The following is a 21,131-nucleotide window of genomic DNA, read 5'->3' on the forward strand; positions in this document are numbered from 1 at the left end:
AAGGCACAAGTTATGTCATGTAACTTGGAATATAATTCAGATATAGTCCCTAGAGTTTACTGCCTAAGTCCAGATATACCAGAGGTAAAACTGTTCTGTGGAAATCTGTTACCTACTTATTCAGTTAATATAGCACACAAGTTGTTTTTTTCCTTGATCTAAAACCCATTGAAAATAATGAAAAGGGTCCAGATGACTAACATACCCAGGATTAGACGTAATGAGTTAATAAACTCTCAAATTAGGCTCAACAGAAAGTGAAATTTTGAACAACTCCGTTTCCCATTATGAGCAAGCACCCCGCTTCTTGTCCTTAGAGTACGTACACACACGTTCATCCACAAAATGCGATTGCCGCCCTGCAACATTATCACTTCATTGTAAAGCTGTTATCGTGACAAAAAATTGCTTGTTCACAATTTCTTCAGTTTTAAGGGAGGTAGCTACGTAAGACCAGTCATTCCAACATCTTGTATGTAAGGGGATGGAACTATTGTCTGATGAAGGAAGCGTGAGTGCTGTGAGTTTATACAGCAATGATAATCCAAAAGCAAAGCTTTGGTCAGAAAAGCAGTTGCCGTTAACGTAAAAATTATTAGGAGATAAATATAAACAATATATCACAATTCAGAACAGCGGCATCCATGTAAGTTCAGACGGCTGGCGTTACTGCAGGAGCTCGTCTCTGTACGCATCTTCTCTCTTGGTTCTTTTACTCTTGGCCTCCCTCCATTTTGGCTGCTTCCTCAGCAGCTCTGGGTTTGGGGTTTTGCGAAGTGCCTGCGAAGCATTATGAGTTTTGCACTCCAGACAGACAGTAAGTAATTCACTTCAGATTTGGCACTTTTCCTCCTGCGGCTGTCCTGGTGGATAGCTCCCGGAGTAAGGCAGGACCGCTGAGAGCCTGGCAGGGCAGGGCAGAGCTCAGCCCTGCTCCTCCACCCGCTGCTGCCAGCCTGGGCGACGCTTCCAGGGCCCAGCGTCCCATGGTGTCCATATGGTTGACAAAAAGGAAAAGCTTTGACTAGACCTCATCTTATTTAAGGGCCAAGCTATAAACATATGAGATAGGGTGATTTCTTTTCCTGCAGCTTTAGTACATCTGTTATTTTTTGGTTGCCCTTTCCATCTTGGTCATCTCCACTCCTTTCCCATTGTCCCTCTCCCCTTATTCCCACTGATAGCAGAAGGCACAGCGTTAACAGCAGGAGATTTTTAATTCAGTTTATACTCTAGAGTTCGAACAACTCCTTTCTTAATTAATGGTTTTCTCAACTCTTTTTAATTAATAGTTTTCAATTTTGCTTTATTGCTGGCAGAGGGATTCCTTCTTATTGCTGAAGTCATTTTGCAACACGTCTCTCTCTGAATTCGTTTTGTTTTGCAGAACAATGAAGGCACGGATGGCATAACTGGCGGCATGAATGCTGCCATTGTGTTTTGTCATCCTGCCTTCCTTGGGAAAACGCGCAGAGCTTCGTTTTGTACTGACCCGCTCTTCCCTCTGCTATTCCTCCCGGCCATAATGTGCGTACAAGGAAACAGGGAAGGGAAGGAGAACAAGTAGCCGGTGGCCATCCTCAAAATAAAGCAATAATGGTGGTTATGGTGGGTGTTTACAGTAAGTGAAGATTGTTTTATCTTCAGCTACTAGATGACTTGTGTGTTGGCAGACCAGAGATACTAGCTGGTTTCTTAAACTACAGCCAGACAGGTATTGATGCTACTTTAACAGAAACCAGACACACACAAAAGAAGGATCCAGCCCTGATTGCCTGTGGTTGTATCCGTCTAATTCTGACTGGCGCTATTGACTCACAGGTCTGCCGGCTATATTTAGAGGTGTGATACGAATATGATCCTAGATCTGTGAAATGGATGACAAAATCCCGTTGCTCAAGTGCGAAGTGTATTCTTCCGAAGAGAAGGCCAAGCGAGGCTTGGGGGAATCCATCGACAGCTGCTCCGGAGCCAGGCGGAGCACCGGGCTGTGGTGTGCGCTAGAAAAAACAAACTTTTAATGCGCTTTTTATATCGCTTGTCCGAATTATGCACTCCAGAATGTCTCAGGGTAAACTTCGAGAATGTAACAGGCCCTCAGCAAGGTCCCTCCGCACCGGAGGCACCAGACGGGCTTTGTGTGGCTGCAGGCTGTGGCGGTTTGGCTCATTCTCTCCAAAATCATGGAAAAAACACTCAGTGCAGTACCTGTCGAAGAGACCAGCGTTGCCTTAGCTATAGCGGAGGGGCACATCAGCCCGGAGGGTCACGTCAGCCCCCGAGGATCCCCCCGCGGCCCAGAGCTGAGGAAAAAGGGGGAAAATGTCTGATTTTCCTGCTGACGGGGAGGGGCGCGGGAAGCCCGCGGCGGGGCGCCCTGCAGTGCCTCCTGACGGCCGCCAGGCGGCGCCATAACCGTCCGCCGCGCCACGCCCCCTCTCCCCCGCCCCGGCCTGACGTGACGTCGTCGCGGAGCGCCACGTCCGGCGCGGTCGGCGGGGCGGGGCGGGACGGGCGCGCCCGCCCAGCGAGCCAATGGGGTGTGGGCGCGCGTGCGCGGCTCGTCGGCGCCGGGCGCGCGTCGCGGGCTGAGGCGGAGGGAGGGGGTAAGATGGCGGCGCCCGTCCTGCTGCGAGTGTCGGTGCCGCGCTGGGAGCGGGTGGCCCGCTCGGCGGTCTGCGCGGCCGGCATCCTGCTCTCCCTCTACGCCTGCCATCTGGAGCGGGAGAAGGGCCGCGACCTCCATTACCAGGCCCTGTGCGACCTCAGCGAGCGGGTCCGCTGCTCCGCCGCCATCACCTCCAGGTGAGGCGGGGATGGGACCCGCCACCGCCGCCTCAGGCCGCCGCGGGGAGAAGGGGCTGGGGGCACGGGGAGCGGCGGGGCCGGGCTCCGGAGCGCTGCCTCCGGTGCCTCGGGGGCTAAGGCGGGGACTGCTGGGGGTCCAGCGCGGCTTTCTGAGGGGGGCGGCGGTGGCGGGCGGGCTTGGCCGAGCCTACGGGCGGCAGGAGCCGGCGGCGGCGGGCCGGGGTTCGTCCCGAGGAGGGCTTGCCTGAGGCGCAGAGGGGGCTGGGCAGCTGGGCCTGTGCTGGGGGCCACAGGGCGGGCAGGCCGAGGAGGGGGGTGTCGGGGCTCCCGGTTTAGGCAGCCCCTTCCCTGGAGGGCTGGTGTGGGAACGGCTTTTTTTTGGGATCGCTACGGGCTGGAGGGTGAGGCATTCGCAAATTCTGTGGTGTAATCAATGGCAATTAGCTAGAGTGACAGGCGTTTTAGTGGCAAATGCACCTTAGGAAAAAATGCTGTAGGTGTGACGAGTGGTTGAGGCCAACATAAACGTGTACAATTGTATGTGATTGGCTTTGGGTGGTTTTAATTGGAATATCTGAATTGCTTTTTCATTATAATGTTACTTGGCAGCGCAGAAGATTATCTTTATGATACAGAGGGAGTGCTTCATTTGAGAGAGATTTGTATGCCTCAGCAGCAAAAGCCCAGTCCAAATCTTGATTTATTTTACAGGTTTCCTGTCAGTCATTACTTTAGCAGTTGTTTTCTAAAGGTCAGTGGTTCTTATTTCTGTTAGAAGAGTCGATGTGTAAATTTTAATATGCTGCTAGCTTGACTTGTTGTCAAGTAACTAGTTCATTGAATTACAATAATGAAAAGACTTAACCTGCTGTATAGTTACAAGTGCTACCAGTATAAATGTGCTACAGGAAATAATTTCAGGTGTAATTTAGCTAAGAAACTCTCCTAAAAGCATATGCTCAAGTATTTCAACTAAAGAAATAAGGTGATTTGTCAGCAATCTCAAAACGGCTCTGTGTGTGTGTATATATATAGGCATATAAAGACATATGCAAAGGTATCCACCGGTAAGGAGCTGGGACAGGGAGGGGTTTGGTTCTTCAGTGAATACATATATTAAATGCTTCCTTTTTTTTGAATGAGAATTTTGTTGTTATCATGTTAGTGCCTTCAGCTGAATAAGTACTTGAGATTTTTTAAGTTTGTTTTTTTTTTTTTCCTCTCAGTGTAACCTGCATAAAAGCTGTCACAGTTTTTATAAATGTACTTGCTGTATTATCATAGCAAGCCAATGGGGGAGAACATGCCTGTACTCTGTCAAGGTGGAAGCTGGTTAAATTGTTTAGGCAAAACATACAGGGAACTCTTATTCTTAAAACCATTTCTGTGGTGACAGGAGTGGGATTGTGTTATATTACAGAGAGATGTGTATCTACAGATGTCTGAAAGGAGGCTCTTGTGATTGAATGAGGGCTTTAATTCTGCTTTTCTCTCTGTCATCAGATAATCTTTAGTTTGTGAAGGTGCTTGTTCATGTCTCTATTTGAGAAGTGTCCTGAAATGAGAAGTTTCAATGTAAATGGGAAGAAGACTTCAATAAGCTTGACAGATAACTTAAACTTATAAATTAAAATTATGCATAGGCTACCGAGATTAAACCACGTGAGTATCGTCAGTTATCTAGTATTCACCACAGCTATAGAGGTAAAAAGAGGATAACAGGAATCTAAGCACCTAAGTAGCCTCTGTAGTAGTCTGTTCTTGTACAGAATTGGTCCTTCATTAGCTTTTTTTTGTTACTGCAAATGCTGCTATTGAGACAGGGAATTTGAAGTAATAGTTTTAACGCATGTTTATTAAATGCTTTGAAGAAGTAAAATAATTCCAGTGATATCTTTAGATATTTCTAATTATGGAATGATGCTTGGTAATTATAGTGTTTGTTAGTAATGCTGCAGCTGAAATGTTGAGTATGCCATGGTAAGACCTGTAAATACTTTACTGCAGGAATTCTATATAATAATATGAACAGTTAGGGACAAAATCAACTAAAATCTCACTAGCAGTTGCTAGGAGAATCATGCTTAAAGACTGAAGTATTGCAAATGTCAGGATAGCTTATGATAATTAGAGCAGGTGGTAAAAGGAGTTTGTGGAAAAGGAGTATGCGAGTTCTGTTCAGTCAAACCATATTTGGAGAAGAATGTGCTTTCAATGCTGTACAGGACACAGACAAAAAAGGAGTACTGCTTTAAAACTGAGACAAGAAGGCAAGCTATTAAACTTTGATGTAAGAATAACATTGAAAGAAATTAATCTTATTTTCTATGTTGCCACAGCTCCCTATCCATCAGTCTTTCTCTCTCCCTCTCTCCAGTTGAATATTCCTTGTTACTACCATGTGTCACCAAAGTTTCTCTGAAACTTGATTTCTAAAAGGAACTTTTAACTACTATTTAGATTTCACTGAGATAGCAGAGTTTCAAATACGGTGTTCCAGCGCTTTCACATGTAATGCAGATTTAAATTTCAACTGTTTATTTTCTTATTAAGCTATTACACTGGCAATCACAGATTGTATTAGATGATTAGCAGAGTTAACTCTACAGAGCTAAATGGGTGACAAACTTGTACTTTGTGGCTTTTACTGACTTCTAGAGTGTTCATTCAGATGTGTGACTTTTTATTTAAGCTAGATTTACTAATGGAACTTGGAGGGTATGATCTTCAGATTTCAAGTGTTGACTCTAGCAGTGGACTGAACTCTGAAAAGCACATCATGGTGTTGGGATTAATTTTAACTCTATAGAATAATTAGAATAAATTAGCGTATTCTTCCCTGAGCTGAGTTTCTTTGGAACTAAGTTCTGGTCTTTGGGGAGGATTTTTTCACTAACAAGCTGCTAGTGTTTCCAAGTCTTGCTTTTAAGCCAGATCTGGTATGGGCACAACAGTGAGAACAGAAATGTTGCAAAGATTACCAGCATGCAGAGGGAGGAGCATGAAAAATCTTATATTGGAGACTGACTCATCCAGGAGATTATGTTGGAAAGATACCTTCCTAGTATCCCTTATCCAAAATATTAATGGTCAGCATATTTCAAGCTTTTATCATGGGGAAAGTTCATGAAATAGTTTAAGAAGAAGAATGGCTAAGGATTGTGTAATAAGGGAAGGTATTAGTGAAATACCTAACGTTTTCATTTGGCAATTGCTGTAGATGTTTTAACTGAATTGCTGTCTTATATTGAGAATAATCAAGTGACAAGAATGGCTTTATTTATAATGAAACTGGCTAATAGCAGTTCCTGAAAAATATTTTTTGTTATGATAGTTTCACAAAGGGAATTAAACCAATAGACAAGTTTCAAGTGATATAGATAGTGGTATGGCTTGAAATAAAATGTGACATTTAAGTAGTAATGCAGAGACCCAGAGCTTTTTGCTTTGTTCTTTTTCTTGCCCTGGGAGCCTTTTGGGTCTTCTAATATGTTTCTGCTTTCTGTCTTGATTAATTTAAGGTTTCTGCAGACAGATTAGTGGATGGCTCTTTTTGAAGGAAGTTTTGTAGCCTGCCATGTGTTAATGCTGTAACAACTTTATTACAGGCTTAAGATAGCTGGCATGAATGGGCATGAATGACCAAAGAGCACATGTCGTATATCTTTAGCAATATTTGTAGCTTTTGGCCAGCTGCGCAAGTGAAGAGGTTTGGAAATAGTCAATATTGATCTAGGTTAACATCTTTAGCTGAGTCACTGAAGAAGTTCTAGAGTCAAAATAGGATTTTAAGAATCTGTGTTCATCTGGATATAATTTGATAGATTATGTATTTTAGGGGTTCCCTGTTCTGAACTTTATGCCTAATGTGCAAGGTCTTGGATTGTCATCTTGTATTTGAGCCAGTCTGAAATGCCTGTTCTGAAGAGGTTTAATATGCATGTCTGCCTTATGTATTCTAGTGGATGCACCAAAATAATCATCTGGTAGTTCTTGAAAATGTACATCTGTAAAATTTTGTGTGTGTTGTGGACAGATCTGTACAGACATGCAGTTGTTTTACTGGATTTGCCAAGCATGGCCTGTGACAACTGTAGTATTATTGTATTGTTCTGCTCACCTTCATAAATCATTTCTACTGTGAATTTAGACCTGTGTGAATGTTATGTTTGAATTGCTTAGTCTCGTGACATAGTACTTCAACACTATGTTGTGTGAGTATAATTATGCTGGTGTAGAGCTTACTCCTCTGCAGAGTGGGCGTGCAGTTATGCTATAAGATATTGCAGTTAAAACTTTGACCAGTACTGGTTTTTCAGTGAAGCACACCTTGCCAGAACTATTGTTCTGGTGCATCTTTATAGAGTGCAGACCGTAAAGGAGATCAAGTTGACAAGAACAACCCCATTATCTAAGGAAATGGGACATGGAAGAAAACTTCTCTGACCTCTTCCCTAACCTGATGTTTATATTGCAGGTTCCCGTTAAGTTCTGTTGTGGGGCAGTTCCTGTAAACTTGATGTCTTTCAAGTTTGCTTGATTCCAGGTTAAGAACATTATATAGCAGTTATCTTTCATATTAATGGTAAGTTCCTCATGTCCCAGCATTTTTTTTATTGCTGTACCTGCAAGCAAGTGTTCAGATATGTTTGGGGTTGACAGCTGCAATTGTTAGTGACTGATGTATGGTGAGAAAGGGTAAAGGGAGCTTTATGCAGGTAGTATAAAAAGGGAAGCTTGTTTCGTCCCTTCTTGTGAACCAGCAAATGATGCTCATGTGCTTTTTTGAAATTTTACTAGTTTTGTAAGTCTTTGCTAGTCAGTAATTTCTCTAACCTGAGCCAAGTTATTGTTTTTGTTAGGCATCTTCAATTCTGTATAGAAAAAGATAGAAGTTTGATTAAACTGCTGAAGGGCAGTATCTGGAGCAGCTGGTGGTCGTTCAATAGGAATTGTATTTGTGGTTCTTAGGCTACCAAAATAGTTTACATAAAAATGTGGTTTCCTGAGACAGAGATAAAAATCTATCCTGTGATTTAAAATTGGTTGTTGTTTATTCCCGAGGTCTGCAAATTGTTAGATAGCAGGTGTAATGGTGCTTTTTCAGTTATTCTGTAGCAGGGATTCATTGTTTTTTGCTGTCTGAGGAAGGTTTGAAGATCTCTAGTTTGTTGATTGGGCAGGGGGAAATCAGTGTAGACAGAATCCATCTAGTGTCAAGCACTTTGCTTCAGCAGGATTTGGAGTGCTGCAGCTGTAGCTGGATGAGTGCGATACAAGTTTTACAGCTACGGATACCGAGCCAAAAAAGCGCAAACAACTTCAGGCCAAGAAAGGTTCTCTTATCCTGCTCTTTTAGCCTGGTTTCTGAGAAGATTTTTGCCTTTGTGTGTTGTGTATTAATGACTTATTTTATAATTTTTCATTTTTTTATGGCAAAATTTAACAAAGGATACAAGTTAAAGTTTTATAGAAACAGATTCAGTGACAAAGGGGAGGGGAGAGGAACTCAAAGTAATACCTCTGCCGAAGGGAAAAAAACCTGCCATATGAGTGAAGGTTATCTGTCCCATTCTGTCAGCCAGCCAGACAGGCAGCACATGTGCAAACAGGACTCAGACAGAGCTGAGAGATAATGGACTTGATTGGGGAGGCAGGGTGCAGAGGCTGGAGGGTGTGAGCTGGGAGGGATCTGGTTATTCTGTGTGCTGGGGAAGGAAGGCGTTTCAGAAACATCTGTAGAAAACCAGCTTTGTTAGTTCTAAAACAAGTTGTTCCCAAAGTAGCAGAAGCTGAGAGTTCCAGTGATTTTTGTCTCATCTTTTTAATGGAAAATTGATGACTTAGTACTTCAGACGGATATAATACATAGTGGCTGAGGCACATCTTTTATAAAATACAGCAGTACCACAGCTACATGAAGTTTTTTTTCAACCTTACAGTGATCTGATCTCGAACATATGTATTTTTGCCTTTCATAAAATATATAATTTCTAGCTTGACTGGGGTTTGCAGTAGGGCTGAACTGTTTTGCCTGATGCAAAGTAAACTTCACAAAGTGCCTGTAGTTCAAATTTGGACTTCATTTATAATAGTTTAATAGAAGAGATTATGTAGAAGGAATACAATGCTGTTGGCTTGTAGCTTGAATAACCAGTGCTTCTGTACAGACTGCTATAAAATAATTAACCATTGTCTGCTTGAGATTTTGCTGATCTAGACAGTGAGACTTTTGCAGACTGTTTCTGAGGTAGAGCTGGAGGATATATAGAACAAAATCTCATTTGTTTATGGTAAATACTGCTAATAGATTTAAACATGAAATTAAGTGAAACAAAAATTTTGAGCACTCTTGGCAAGCCTACAAATGGGAGTTTTTATTCTCCTTTCTTTCTTGTGGCTTCTAATTAAAGGCTTTTCCTTAATTTATTAAAACTGTTAGACAGGCCTAAGCGACCTGGTAACCATGAACTAGGTTTAATCCAAAACCCTCTAGTGAAGCTGTAAAGAAGCTGCAACCAAAGTTTTTTAACATTGGTAAGTATTAACATGCTCCAGATCCTTTGACCTTTATATGAGCTTTTCACTGAAGGCGATGTGTGAACATAGGCCAGCTTTACTCCTGAGAACTTTCATTCTGTAGCATAACTTATCTCAGAAGTCAGATGACACTTAAGGAAATATGCGTATCACTTGTCAAGTGTAGGCTTTTTTTAGAAAATATGTATTGTTTCCTCAGGGTTACAGAGTGGTAAATGGTGCTTGCTATTGATAACAAAATAATGCTTATGGGATGAAAAATAATCCTGAAATGAGGGGCTTTAAGTAAGCTACTGCTCAGAAAACAGAACTTGAGCTCTTTACTTACACTTCTCTGAAAATACAATCTTATTTTATTACTGTTGTCTGCCCTTTTCATTGCAGCAAACCTAAAAATTGAGGGAGAGAAATGTGTTGGAAATCCTGCTGCTGCATAAATGCAGAGTGTTCTCAGATTTTGAATCATACATGCCATTTAATAATCTGGTCTCCTGATGGATTTGATAGGATTTTCAACTAGACATTTAGGAGACGAGAATGTGAACTGGGAAGTATGATATGTGTGCTTTGTTCGAGGCATCTGCTACTCGCTGATGTCAGGGACATGGTACTGAAGCTAGCTGGACTTGACCTGATCTAGTATGGTTATTTTCATGTTAAAATGAATATACAGTAGTTAGTTCTTTTCTTGACTTGAGAACTAAGGATTGCCAAGTGAAAATGAGGTGATATGATTCTGGAATTAATTACTGGGGGATGTTGTGGAGGTCAAAAGTATGTGTTCAGAAAGCATCTAGGTACATTCAGGAAGGCTTTGAGGTAGGCTACTGAGCATGTTGATGCAGGTGAAACCCCAGTTCAGAAGTTTCTTAAGCTGATTCTTAACTTGATGATTGAGGTCAAGGAGAGCATCTTGGAGAATGATCTCTGTGTAAAAGTCCTTAAAAGCATCTCCTGCAGATGACTGTCAGAATTGGAGTGCTTGGCTAGAAAAAACAGTATAGCATTTCTTACAGACAGTGGATGAGATAATAATCTGACTCCTGGCTAAATATATACTTTTTGTTTGTTTGTTTGACTTGTTGTGTTTGGCAGGCTTGGAATTCTGTTGCTTTTTGAGCTATTACTGATAACTTACAGCTTTTAACTTGTTAAACATGGAGCTTGTTTACTTGTCCTTTAAAATGACTGAGATGCTAGTGTACTGCATGAGGTTCTCTTGGTTGCATTTCTGCTGGTGGTATTGTCTCTACTAAATTACAGTAAAATGTTTAGAGTTAAAGTGTACTCCCATAATATGCTGTTTCGGAATGTAGAGGATGTTCATAATTGTGCAAAACAAGTAATGATTTAACAGTATAAGATTTTGTTGGAGATATGTCACTTGTGGATCAAAATGACCTCAGTTGTTCTTATCTTCCTGTTAAGAAGTGTCAGGTGCATGCAAATACTGCTTTAAACTTCTAAAAATGCAAAAATACAACACTTCTGAGCTTTGTTACATATCCCAAACCAAAAGGGATGCTGTTTAGAGGGTGGATAATAATTTTCAAGACCTCCTTTTGATAAAAGGAAATGCACATTGGACTAAAAGTCACTGTAGTATTCCATTTTAGATGTTGGGAAACTACATGAACAGTTCTAAACACTTTGTCTTGGATTTCTTGAATCACTATTCTGAAAACATTTTTAAAGAACATTCAAAGTTGTACCTGCAAATGAGAAGTGAAGCAGGCTGTCATCTTGAACAGAGAGGGGATTTGAGTTACTTGAAACATACAAGAAGATGTCTTAAAGATTTATTTTAAAACTTCCTTGAAGTTAGTTCAGATTGCTTTTCTTTGGTTTTTTTTTTTAATAGGAGTGAAATTTGGGTGTGGCAAAAGTAGACTTTCCACATGTGTTTGACATAGTGCTCTGAATCAGCAGGGTGACTTCAGCATGATTTTCACAACGGAACACTTGACTCCTTCAGGGATGGGGAGCCACAAGACAGTACCAGGAAAAAGTTGGTGATGTTGGACTATGTTTTATTTTGCTGTGCAAGCAACTCTTTAATTAGTGCAGTTCATTTTACTTAGCATTCTGTATCCACAAAATGGATCAGAGTTAACAATAGTTCTTGTAAATTATATTCTTTATAAGAAAGGCAAGTTCTGTAAGAACTTCTGAGCAGTTTATAGTCCTTTTTACTGATTTTTTTTTTTCTTGGAGTTTATTGTTAGGAGTGCAGTCTTCTTGCTATTTGTTTGCCATATGTTTTTAGACTTTCAAAGTTATCATAACTCAGGTGTGATTTTGGAGTGAGAAGGAAGATAATACTCAGTTGTCGTCTTCCTCCAATTGCTTGCAAAAGTGCTTGGTTCATTGTGCATTTTAGTGGGTTTTGGGACCTCCTTGATAGAATTAGGAGATGACTTAGCCTCTTCAGTAGAGAAATTAGATGGAAATAGAAATACACAATGTCTAAATATTTTACTTTTCAGTTTGATGCAGAAAACTTCCTCACACCTCAAACCTTATAAGGCTGGAAAAAGTGTTTAGTCTTAAACCACAGGCTTCTTAGCTGTCTTGAAGTGTGTGGAACAAGATGCGAGATTAGAGCTGTATTCCACGGACTGAAATTTAATACTTGATGTCCTTAAAGCTGCTACGAGGCCAACAAGATACTTAATGAACTATTGCCTGTGGAAAAAGCTTTCACCATGCTCTGACCTTCTTGCAGCTATGAACAGATCACTTGGGGACACTGACTGTCAGGAAGGGCTTGAACTTGTTATCTTTCCATCAGCAACTCTTTATTCACTTGTAGAATAACTGTAGGGGAAGATTCTGTATTCTAAAGTTTCTGATGTTCTAAGCCTGAGTTTGCTCTCAAACATGACAAGATCTCATGAGCATCAGAAGTGAGAGCATACAGCTAGGGCAGGGAGAGGGTGTAGGAATTCAGCATCCTGCAGTTACTTTGAGCTAGGCTAATGCTGAACCACAGACTTAGGCATGCTTTGAGTTATGCTGGTTAGTCTTTTGGTAAGGAAAGCCTGAGTGTGTTCAAATAGAGTTTAATGTCACCCTACAAAGAATTCTCACTTGCAGACTAGAACAATAAATTGCACCTGTGGATAGTAAGCTGAAGCATCTATAAATGTGGTAATACAGAAAAATAAAAATAGACTATTAAATGCAAAATGATGATACCTTTAATATATTTGTCTGGCTCTTTGATACTGCATTTGGTAGCTGGACAACATGAGACAATCATTGCATGTGCTGTGACCATCTTATCAAAGTAAGGCTGAAAAATAAACAGTTCTCACTTAAAATCCAGATAATGTTCAATCTGTGGGAGGAAGGTCTCATCATAGCTGAGATTCTTTGGAACTTGCAGTATTTCTTTATAATGTTTACTTATGTATTGTTGCATGGCATTTGGTCTTTTTAAAAATCCCTCTCTCTTGGCAGCGTGGCTCCCTTAGCTGTGAAGTGCTGCACTCGCATCTCTACAGCTGTTTTTCTGGATCTTTGCCATCCATCCTTGATACTACTTTGCCGACAAACTATACCATATGCTAATTGGGACTGTTGGCCTTCAGATGCTGCAGGGAGGATATGTAACCAGTCTTGTCCCCCGCAGTTTGCATAGGCCCAAACTTGCACTGGGATAACCGCAGGGAGCCAGGCAGTATTGCACTGCTCTCCCAAGCAGTTGACTTAGTGTCTTCTAACCCCTTGCAGCTCTGGCGTGCGAGGCATTGTTCCCATGGTAAAGCAAGTGTCGGTCTCTTCTATGCTGGCTTGAAGCTTTATATTTGCACATAAGTTTCACTTCAGTCATTTTACAAGATTTGAGACCTAACTAGTTGAAAGTATGTTTGGTTTTTTACTGTTTATGCAGTAACATGCTTTCTAGGAATTGGTACCTAATTCTCTGCTCGGTTTCTTGGGAAGAAGAGCACAAGACCTGGGTATAATAGTTAGTTGCAGACAGTTACTAAGTTTGAATTAAAATGATTAATTTGAATAGTTTTGAAAATACTGCACAAATGGCTGTGAGATCATGAAGTATTTTGGAGATGGTATTAAATTGTGCTTATTGTGGTACCTTTCTCATGTGATGAAACTGCTTGTAATGTGGTGGTAGCCTTTCACTGGTCTCAGATATATGGTGAAGTATATCAGCAATGTTCCTGTAGCGTGCAGAGAGCAAACCTATACTGTGCCTTGCTGTAGTAGAACCATTGCCTCTAGTACAACAAGCTATTTGGAAACTGCACTTGTGCTGGCATAAATGTAGCATGCTAGCGTTTTCTGCTGCAACAGCAGTGAGGAATTGTGCTTTTTTTACATAGTTACGTGACAGTTAACCTGATAATGTGAACCTAGCCTTACATTTATGTAGTGCTTGACTTGATGCTCCAAAGACACGCTGGCAGATATCCTAACGTTCTCTTGTAAGTGAATTAAGTTGCATGTTGAAGTAGCATTAACTTCTCTTCATATTTTCAAGTGACACTAATAAATACAGTCCTTACTTTGCTTTTACAAATAATGGTGTGATCTGCCTTAGGGCATCAAATTAATGGTTTCTAGCACAAACACATTTACAAATTTAATCTTTTATCCCCCTTATTGCAGCAGCAGTTTTGTAGGGCTTGTACTGCTTTCTACCTTATCCCTAAGAAGTTGAAAGTCACTTTATGGTTAAGGTGCTAGTTCAAAATGTTGCACTGTGCGAGGGCTCTAACAAATGAGGTCTGTGAATCTTGTTATGGCACTATCCCCAGCTTGTCTGCTTGACAGATCTGGGTTCCTCCTAAGGTGTTAGACTGATCAGGAGCAGCTGAAGTGCAAACATGTTCCGATTTGCTTGCTCTGATGCCAGGGAGGTAAGTGCTGGCAGAGCTGGTAATGACTAGTTACCAAGTTGTACCATTTTCCCTCAGCTGCGTAGTGAGCATGTGTCCAACTTACTTGGTGGAGAGAACTGCTAAAGCTATTGTTGGAGGAAGGAGGTGTTTATTTGACAAAAGAGCTTTAAACTACAACCTTAGGAAGCAGACATGGTATTTGGTGAAGTTGCAGCTGTGTGAACTTAGTAGTTTCTGGTGTGTCAAATAACTTTTAATCGGCAATGTGTGGGATAAAATTGTACCTAGTGCAACCCCTGTTGCAAGCTGCTTGGTTTTTCAAGATAACCCTGAACATCATGTAGGACTGCAGTGGTCATGCCAGAATATACATATCTACTTTTTTTTTTTCCCCCAACAGGGATGAACTGAAAATACTGATGTAAAGCAATAGGTGCCCAAATACAAGTTAATTAGTTTCACTGTTTTACAGATGGGGTCGAGGATTCGGTCTGTTGGGTTCCATCTTTGGAAAGGACAGTGCAATAAATCAGTCAAACAGTGTTTTTGGACTCGTGTTTTATATACTACAAATGCTACTTGGTAAGTATTAATTCAATTTAGAGCCTAAAGTACATCACAGGTCTGTGGTGATGAAAGAGGAGTGCTTTATACATTGCGCGATCTGCAAGAGAACAGCTAAATGCATGTGACTTATCTTTTTTTTTAGCACCAGTCTAACAATACATCTGTCCAAAGGGCTTAAAAACGCAACTGATAACAAGAGCAATTGCATTTTTTCCTGCTACGCTATTAATAATATAAGTGTCAAAACAGTTGCTGCACTGGTATTTTCACTTAATATATTTAGCATTGGATTGCGTGATAGAAAAGAGAGGAAATAAAAATGGAATTTACAAGTTTTGCAGGAGTAGTAGAGATAGCAGGCAAAAACGTGCATGAAATGTAATGTATACATATTTCTTCGTATCTATATGGTCTGCTATAAAGCTATTAATATTGATAGGCATAACTTGACCAACCTGTAACTTTCCCATAACTCAGGAATACAGAAGATGGTAAATACTACACATACTTCTTATCAAAGGACTGTCCTACAGAACCTAGAAGCTCCCCTCCAAATAGCGATTTGTCAGCCATCTTGAACTCATGGTACTTTAAACAGACTTTTATGTAATACAAACTTGCTGAGTAGCCTTCAGTTTGAATTAGAGTGCTTAGGCTTTTTGCTTTGTGTCGAAGGGGGGAATGAGAGCAGCCCTAGTAACTTTCTCTCTCTTGTTGCAGGTATGACAGCAAGTGCAGTAGCAGCTCTAATCCTCATGACATCCTCCATAGTGTCTGTAGTAGGGTCATTGTACTTGGCATACATTCTGTACTTCGTGCTGAAGGAATTTTGCATTGTCTGCGTCATCACATATTTGCTGAACTTCATTCTCTTTATCATCAACTACAAACGACTAGTTTATTTGAACGAGGCCTGGAAACGGCAACTCCAACCCAAACAGGAATAACGCCTGTTTGAACTTTTGACTGACAGTCTGAAGACCCAACTTCCATTAAGTTTATTTTGCAGTAATTTTTTATTCTCCATATCAGACACTTTCCCTGAGAATCATAACTGAATTTTTAATTATAAATTTGAAGGGGCCCTAGATAATTTTTTTGTGCTAATCTTCAATTTAAATGTGGTTATGAAAGAAAGCTCTGATACAATCAAAGACAAGCTTTAACTTTACTTTGAAGGAGTTTTAGCCACAGTAAAACCTAGACTCTCTCTCTTCCCCCTCCACTTGTGAAGTGGGTAACACTTGCTATAAAATATCCTGTATATAAATTCAGGTATAACAAGATGTGATCACGACATTAAATATTCTAGACTAGCATTACCATATTTAATGTTGCCATGTTTACAGTATGTGTATTACTTTTTTTTTTTTAGCTGATGGACTTAGATTTGTCTAGGACTTATGCTGTAAATAAAATTAGAAATACTGGTTTCATCCCTGGAGAACTCACTGTACAATCAGTTTTGTTAGCCTAGGAGCTGTCAGAGTGTTCAGCTAATAGTCGCCTGACACGATGGAAGAAGTGACCTCTATAGAGAACACCATGTTGCTGCACTCACTGCTAGTGCTTTCACAAGAATGATGGTTGGATTTTGTTCCTTTTTGGTTTTTTTTGTCTCCAGTAACGAAAATGGAATTAAAGCTGAAACCTGAAGTATGTTCATTAAACCACAACTTCATTAATTTCTGTACAGAATGAAAATAGCTTAATGTGGTCAATAGAAAGCTGCCACTGGGATATTATTTGCAGATTGGGAGTTGGTGTATCAAAGAGTGTTCTTTGAAAGGACTTAATTTCCATGCAGAGCTGTTCCATTTTTAAACTGCGGTCAGACAGCCAGTGTTACTAATGTTTGATGTTATATGAATGCTGCAGTATAGAATTGCAATTTGCAGTGGAAACCACTGAGTGGGATAACCAAGTAGCGCACTGAAGAAGCAGTTACTTAATTGATCTTCGTCAGGATCTTTGGTTTGTGCTATATTGGGAAACGAACTTTAGGCCTGACACACATAAGATCCCTTGGAAGGGCAACCTGTTTAGTGGGATAAGTGAATGTGCTCCCGAAAATGAAATGTGATATAGTGCTATCATTGCTCTTTCTAATAACTAATTAAAAAAAAAAAATTAAACTGCAGATTTAAACAAAGGAACAAAATTGTAAATGTTGTTTCTGCACTCAGTATTCTAAGGCTGAATGTTAAAAGTGCCTTCGGTCTTAAAATCTTAAACCAAATACTTTGTGTTCAACTTGGCAGGCAGAAGTGTCCTTGCTTTAAAAATGAACAAACAAACAAAATTCCCAGCAGACTTGCTGGGGATAGAAGAGTATTAAGAGATCTGTTTTAGTTTTTAGACTGAGAAGTGGTAGCAATATTGTTTCAGTTAACTTAAATCAGTGCGATAGAACGTTGATGGTGTGATTTGGAAAAGTTAAAATTTTTGTGTTTCAGACTACTCTGTGACACCAAAATGTATCGGTTCAGCTACTTTCTGTAATTGGTGCTGTGCTGCTTTTTGCCCTTGTCAGCTTCTAAATATGAAGAATTCCAACTGCATACCCATTTATTTAAAGAATTACTTTAACTAATTTTAGGAGTTTTTTCTTGAACATGAATATCAGAGAGACACTTATGTTGTATGACTAAGTGGATTATAAACACTAAGTTGCTGAGGATAAACTTGACTGTGAAACATGCAGTGTTCTGTAGAGAAAATAGAATTTTTATTGAATTCACAAAATAGTATTTAAATTACTACTGAACTAATTTTCTGGTTTGTATCAAGGATGTAGGTGGAAACTGCTTTTATGTATAGAGTTCTGTGGTATGAGTAACATCTGTTGCATGTAACACTAAATTACTTGTCCCTCTTGTCTAACAGTTTTAGACGACAATTCATTAAATGCGTTTTGTATTGACCAGAGTATAGTTAAAGCTTGTCTTGATGTTTAGTTCTGTCTCTCAAATGCCTTGAACTTTGATATGAGGGGAGCAAATGATGTTAAACTGGTCCCTCAAGGCTTTACTTTGTTCTCTTACAAGCCTTGAGGCAATATCACTGTTTAATATGTTGTATAGATTTATTTTGATGCCTTAGTGTAGATCACAGGAATGCATCTTTTTCATCCAAGGAGGAGGTGAACACGTGCTGCCTGAAATGGTTAGTCGCAGTGCTAATATCTCAGAACAAGCAGCAATGGAGACAAGTATAATCAACGATTACTTGGTCCAGTTTCTGGGTGTAGTGCACACCGAAACAAAGGAAAAAGCCCCATCAGCTGAAAGTGTAGGTGTTGACTAACTTCACTGTGTCTTGTGCTTGTTCTGTGTGGGCCTAGTCTGTTAATTCAGTTTGTTTAGTAAAATTGTTTAGGGCCAGATTTTCAGCAGTCGTGTCTGCAGTCCTTGTTTGTGTGCACATAGGGATCAAATGGAAATTGAGTTTGGTCTCTGGAAGAATTTGCAGCTACACTTTGTGCACGAACTTGCAAATCTGATCCTTAATTGTGAACTCTTGTGTCTTGTGTGCTTTTCTTGCAGTTACTTTTTACTGGAAGTGATTTGCTAGAAATGGCCCTAACTCTTCTACTTTCTCTCTCGTGCTTCAGAAATGCGGTTGGCCTGGATAAAGGGCAAAATAGTATTAGCAGTAGAAATTTGGACCTTTTTGCTTCCAGGTCTTTGACTCTTTCCTCGTTGCTCCCAATGATAGAAACAGCATATTTCTTCCAGTAAAATGGCTCAGGTTACAATTAGTAATGTGATGGAAATCAGATGAGCGCTTCATGCAACTGCCCCTCCTGCCTGCCCCCAGCCAAAACAAATGTTGTGGCAAATATGTGGTTGATCTTAATTTGACCCTTCCAAATCCGAAGGCAAATCCTGAGAAATCTTGAGGATACAAGAGTATGGGTAAAAGCTAGTAAATAATACCTGGTCTGGCAGAGGGAGAGGGCAGCAGTATCATTACACAGATTCTGGTTGTGGTTTCAACACTCATGAGAAAGGAGGGGAAAAAAATTTGTAATATGCAAACAGCGGTTCTGAATTTGGGCTCTTCCTCCCCCTCCTTGGCTTTCAGAAGTTCTGCAGGGAGGGGCGGATTGGAAAAGCAAAAGAACCTCATCCCAAAACCTGCTTAGGAATTAAACATTCCTGAAATCCTCTTACTGTAAGGTACTTGCTACTCTTAAGGCCAACGAAGCATTCAAGTCTCGTTTAGGAAACGAATGTTCTTGGAAGTTTCTTACTGTAAAGTGTTTGCAGCGCTAAGGGCAATGAAACATTCCCTACCACCTTTGATACCTAAAGTGACAACAAATCTCTCTTATGAGGAGACTTCTGCATACTGTAGTACGCATTTGTCTTCTGCTGTACAGAGTCTCTCGATCGTTCAAAAAGATTGATGAGGTGCTTCAGGCAGCAATTGATGCTCCTAATTTATATGGGCTGAAGTCAAAGAGAGATCTAATAGCTTTGGTTCTGCCAACGTTGTTTAAATGTGATCTAGACAAAACTGGTCCAGAAAAGATGAAGTATTCTGTTACCATAAAACTGTATTAAGCATGGCCTAAATATTAGGTGTTTGTTCTGTATAGTATGTTCCATCAACTATTTATTACTAGTGCTTTAAACTCCAAATTAAACACCCATTTAAATGGAGTCATTGAGCAGATGTTCCTTTTATCAATATAGGTTGAGAGATTCTCTATTGGAGGTTTAGGATACAATTTTGCTAACAGGTAAAACAATGTAAATATGTATGAATTCTATTTGTTGCACATAACTTTTTGGTATAAAAAAATAAATGTAGAAATTACCTGTGGACGTCTTGCTGCAATCATTCTTATGCTGCATTCATGCAGTCCAAACATAAGAGCTTGAATGAACCCAATCAGAGGCCTTTTTGGACTCAGTCTGAGCCTTAGAAACTGTTTTTAAAGTCAGTACTGTAATTCTGTTTCTAGAAACGTACTAAGTTGTGATTTTTTTTTCAAAGACATTGTGTGTTAGCAGTAGAAGGGTTAAAGCACTTGTGCCCCCAGAGATACCAGTTTATAGAATTTCTGCAGCTTCATTGTGTCTTGCTGAATGTTGTGTGCACATGGGTGTGTAAAGGTTGAGCAGCGTGGACTTAAGGCTTTAACTGTTTACAGGTCTTTAAGCAACATGCAAAAAAAAGCCACTAGGAATGTTATTTTTATCACTTCCTGCGTTCCTTGGTTCTGTAGGTCTGCTTTAACTCCACTCCGACAAGATCACAAAGTATCTGGAAACTGCTGTATGTTTTCCTGGATTTGGGGGGAGGGAGGGAGCTTTTGGGGAGGGGTTGGATAGGCGGCTTGGGTTTACAATTGCACTGAGCTGTTAACAACAAGCAGGAACTAAGACTCTGAAATGTGTGCTTGCCATACGTGTGGATATTAAACTTTGCATCTGTTTCGTTGGACTGAATGAAAGTAAGAGCTTTCTCTTCTGCAGCCGCAAGCCCTGTGTGTTATAAGGATCTGAGCCCTAGTTTGTAACGCGTTGATGATGTCAAATCTTTATCTGTATTTGGATGTGGCAGCTGTTGGTATGTCATGTCTGTTGAAATGGGGAAGAAAATGGTTTAAAAAAAATACTATGTCTAGAGATTGAGAAGTTGCAATGACTTTCAAACACTGGTAGTGGGCTTAAATATGGTACTCACTCTTATACCCTGGTACATTTGAGCAAATGTCTTTTTACTATGGATAGACTTTTATATTCTGCGTTTTTAGTTATATAGAAAATCTGTAAACCTAACACAGTATAACTATAAGGAATGTTGATAGTATGTTTCTTCTTTTCCCTTAAAAACTCAAGAAAAATTGTTTTGAAGTCTGCAGTAAACATGTATGTTCTTATTCTGCATGTGGCAGTGTGGAAGGTGGTGTTGGTTTCTAATGTATCACATCTAAAGGAAAGAGAATTTGGCCACCACACAACATAAGAGCAAATATTTTCTTTATATTGGCAGATGTTTTGGTCACTTTCTTGAGGTACTAGCAGAAGAGCCAGTTGCAGAAAAAGTAGTCATAGCAACAGCTTCATGCAGTATCTGTGAATCGGAATAATGAAACTACGTAATTGTGCGAACTTCCAAATTCAGTAGGCAGCCTCCAATCTTGTGGTTCTGCTGTGGGTGACGCTACTCTCGGGACAGCCCCGGGATGTTGCAATAAGAAGGCTGCAGACTAAGTGTTCTGAGCTCTTCTGTGAGTATTGGCATAATCTATTACAGTCTAAACCCTGGCCTCAAGAATCCTCTAAGACTGGTGTGCAGTCTGAAAGGATGTTACTACACTACTGTCTAAAGTAG

The 21,131-nt window shown here is 40.3% G+C and overlaps 1 protein-coding gene across 3 annotated transcripts; it reads left to right on the top strand.

Moving 5' to 3' along the window:
* Positions 1-2,559: 2,559 nt before the first annotated feature.
* Positions 2,560-19,615, top strand: VKORC1L1 (vitamin K epoxide reductase complex subunit 1 like 1). 3 transcript variants are annotated; one of them, XM_072882653.1, is made up of 5 exons: positions 2,560-2,805; positions 3,520-3,559; positions 14,689-14,798; positions 15,261-15,368; positions 15,504-19,615. In XM_072882653.1, the coding sequence occupies exons 1-5, from the start codon at positions 2,612-2,614 to the stop codon at positions 15,739-15,741; spliced, it is 690 nt and encodes a 229-aa protein (XP_072738754.1). In that variant the 5' UTR covers positions 2,560-2,611; the 3' UTR covers positions 15,742-19,615. The 3 variants fall into 3 exon arrangements, with proteins under 3 accessions (XP_072738754.1, XP_072738755.1, XP_072738756.1); XM_072882654.1 differs by lacking the exon at positions 15,261-15,368 and having other exon boundaries at positions 2,562-2,805; XM_072882655.1 differs by lacking the exons at positions 3,520-3,559; positions 15,261-15,368 and having other exon boundaries at positions 2,564-2,805.
* The last annotated feature ends 1,516 nt before the right edge of the window (positions 19,616-21,131 follow it).

This window comes from Ciconia boyciana, chromosome 17 (assembly GCF_034638445.1).
Source record: "Ciconia boyciana chromosome 17, ASM3463844v1, whole genome shotgun sequence".
Lineage (NCBI taxonomy): Eukaryota > Metazoa > Chordata > Aves > Ciconiiformes > Ciconiidae > Ciconia > Ciconia boyciana.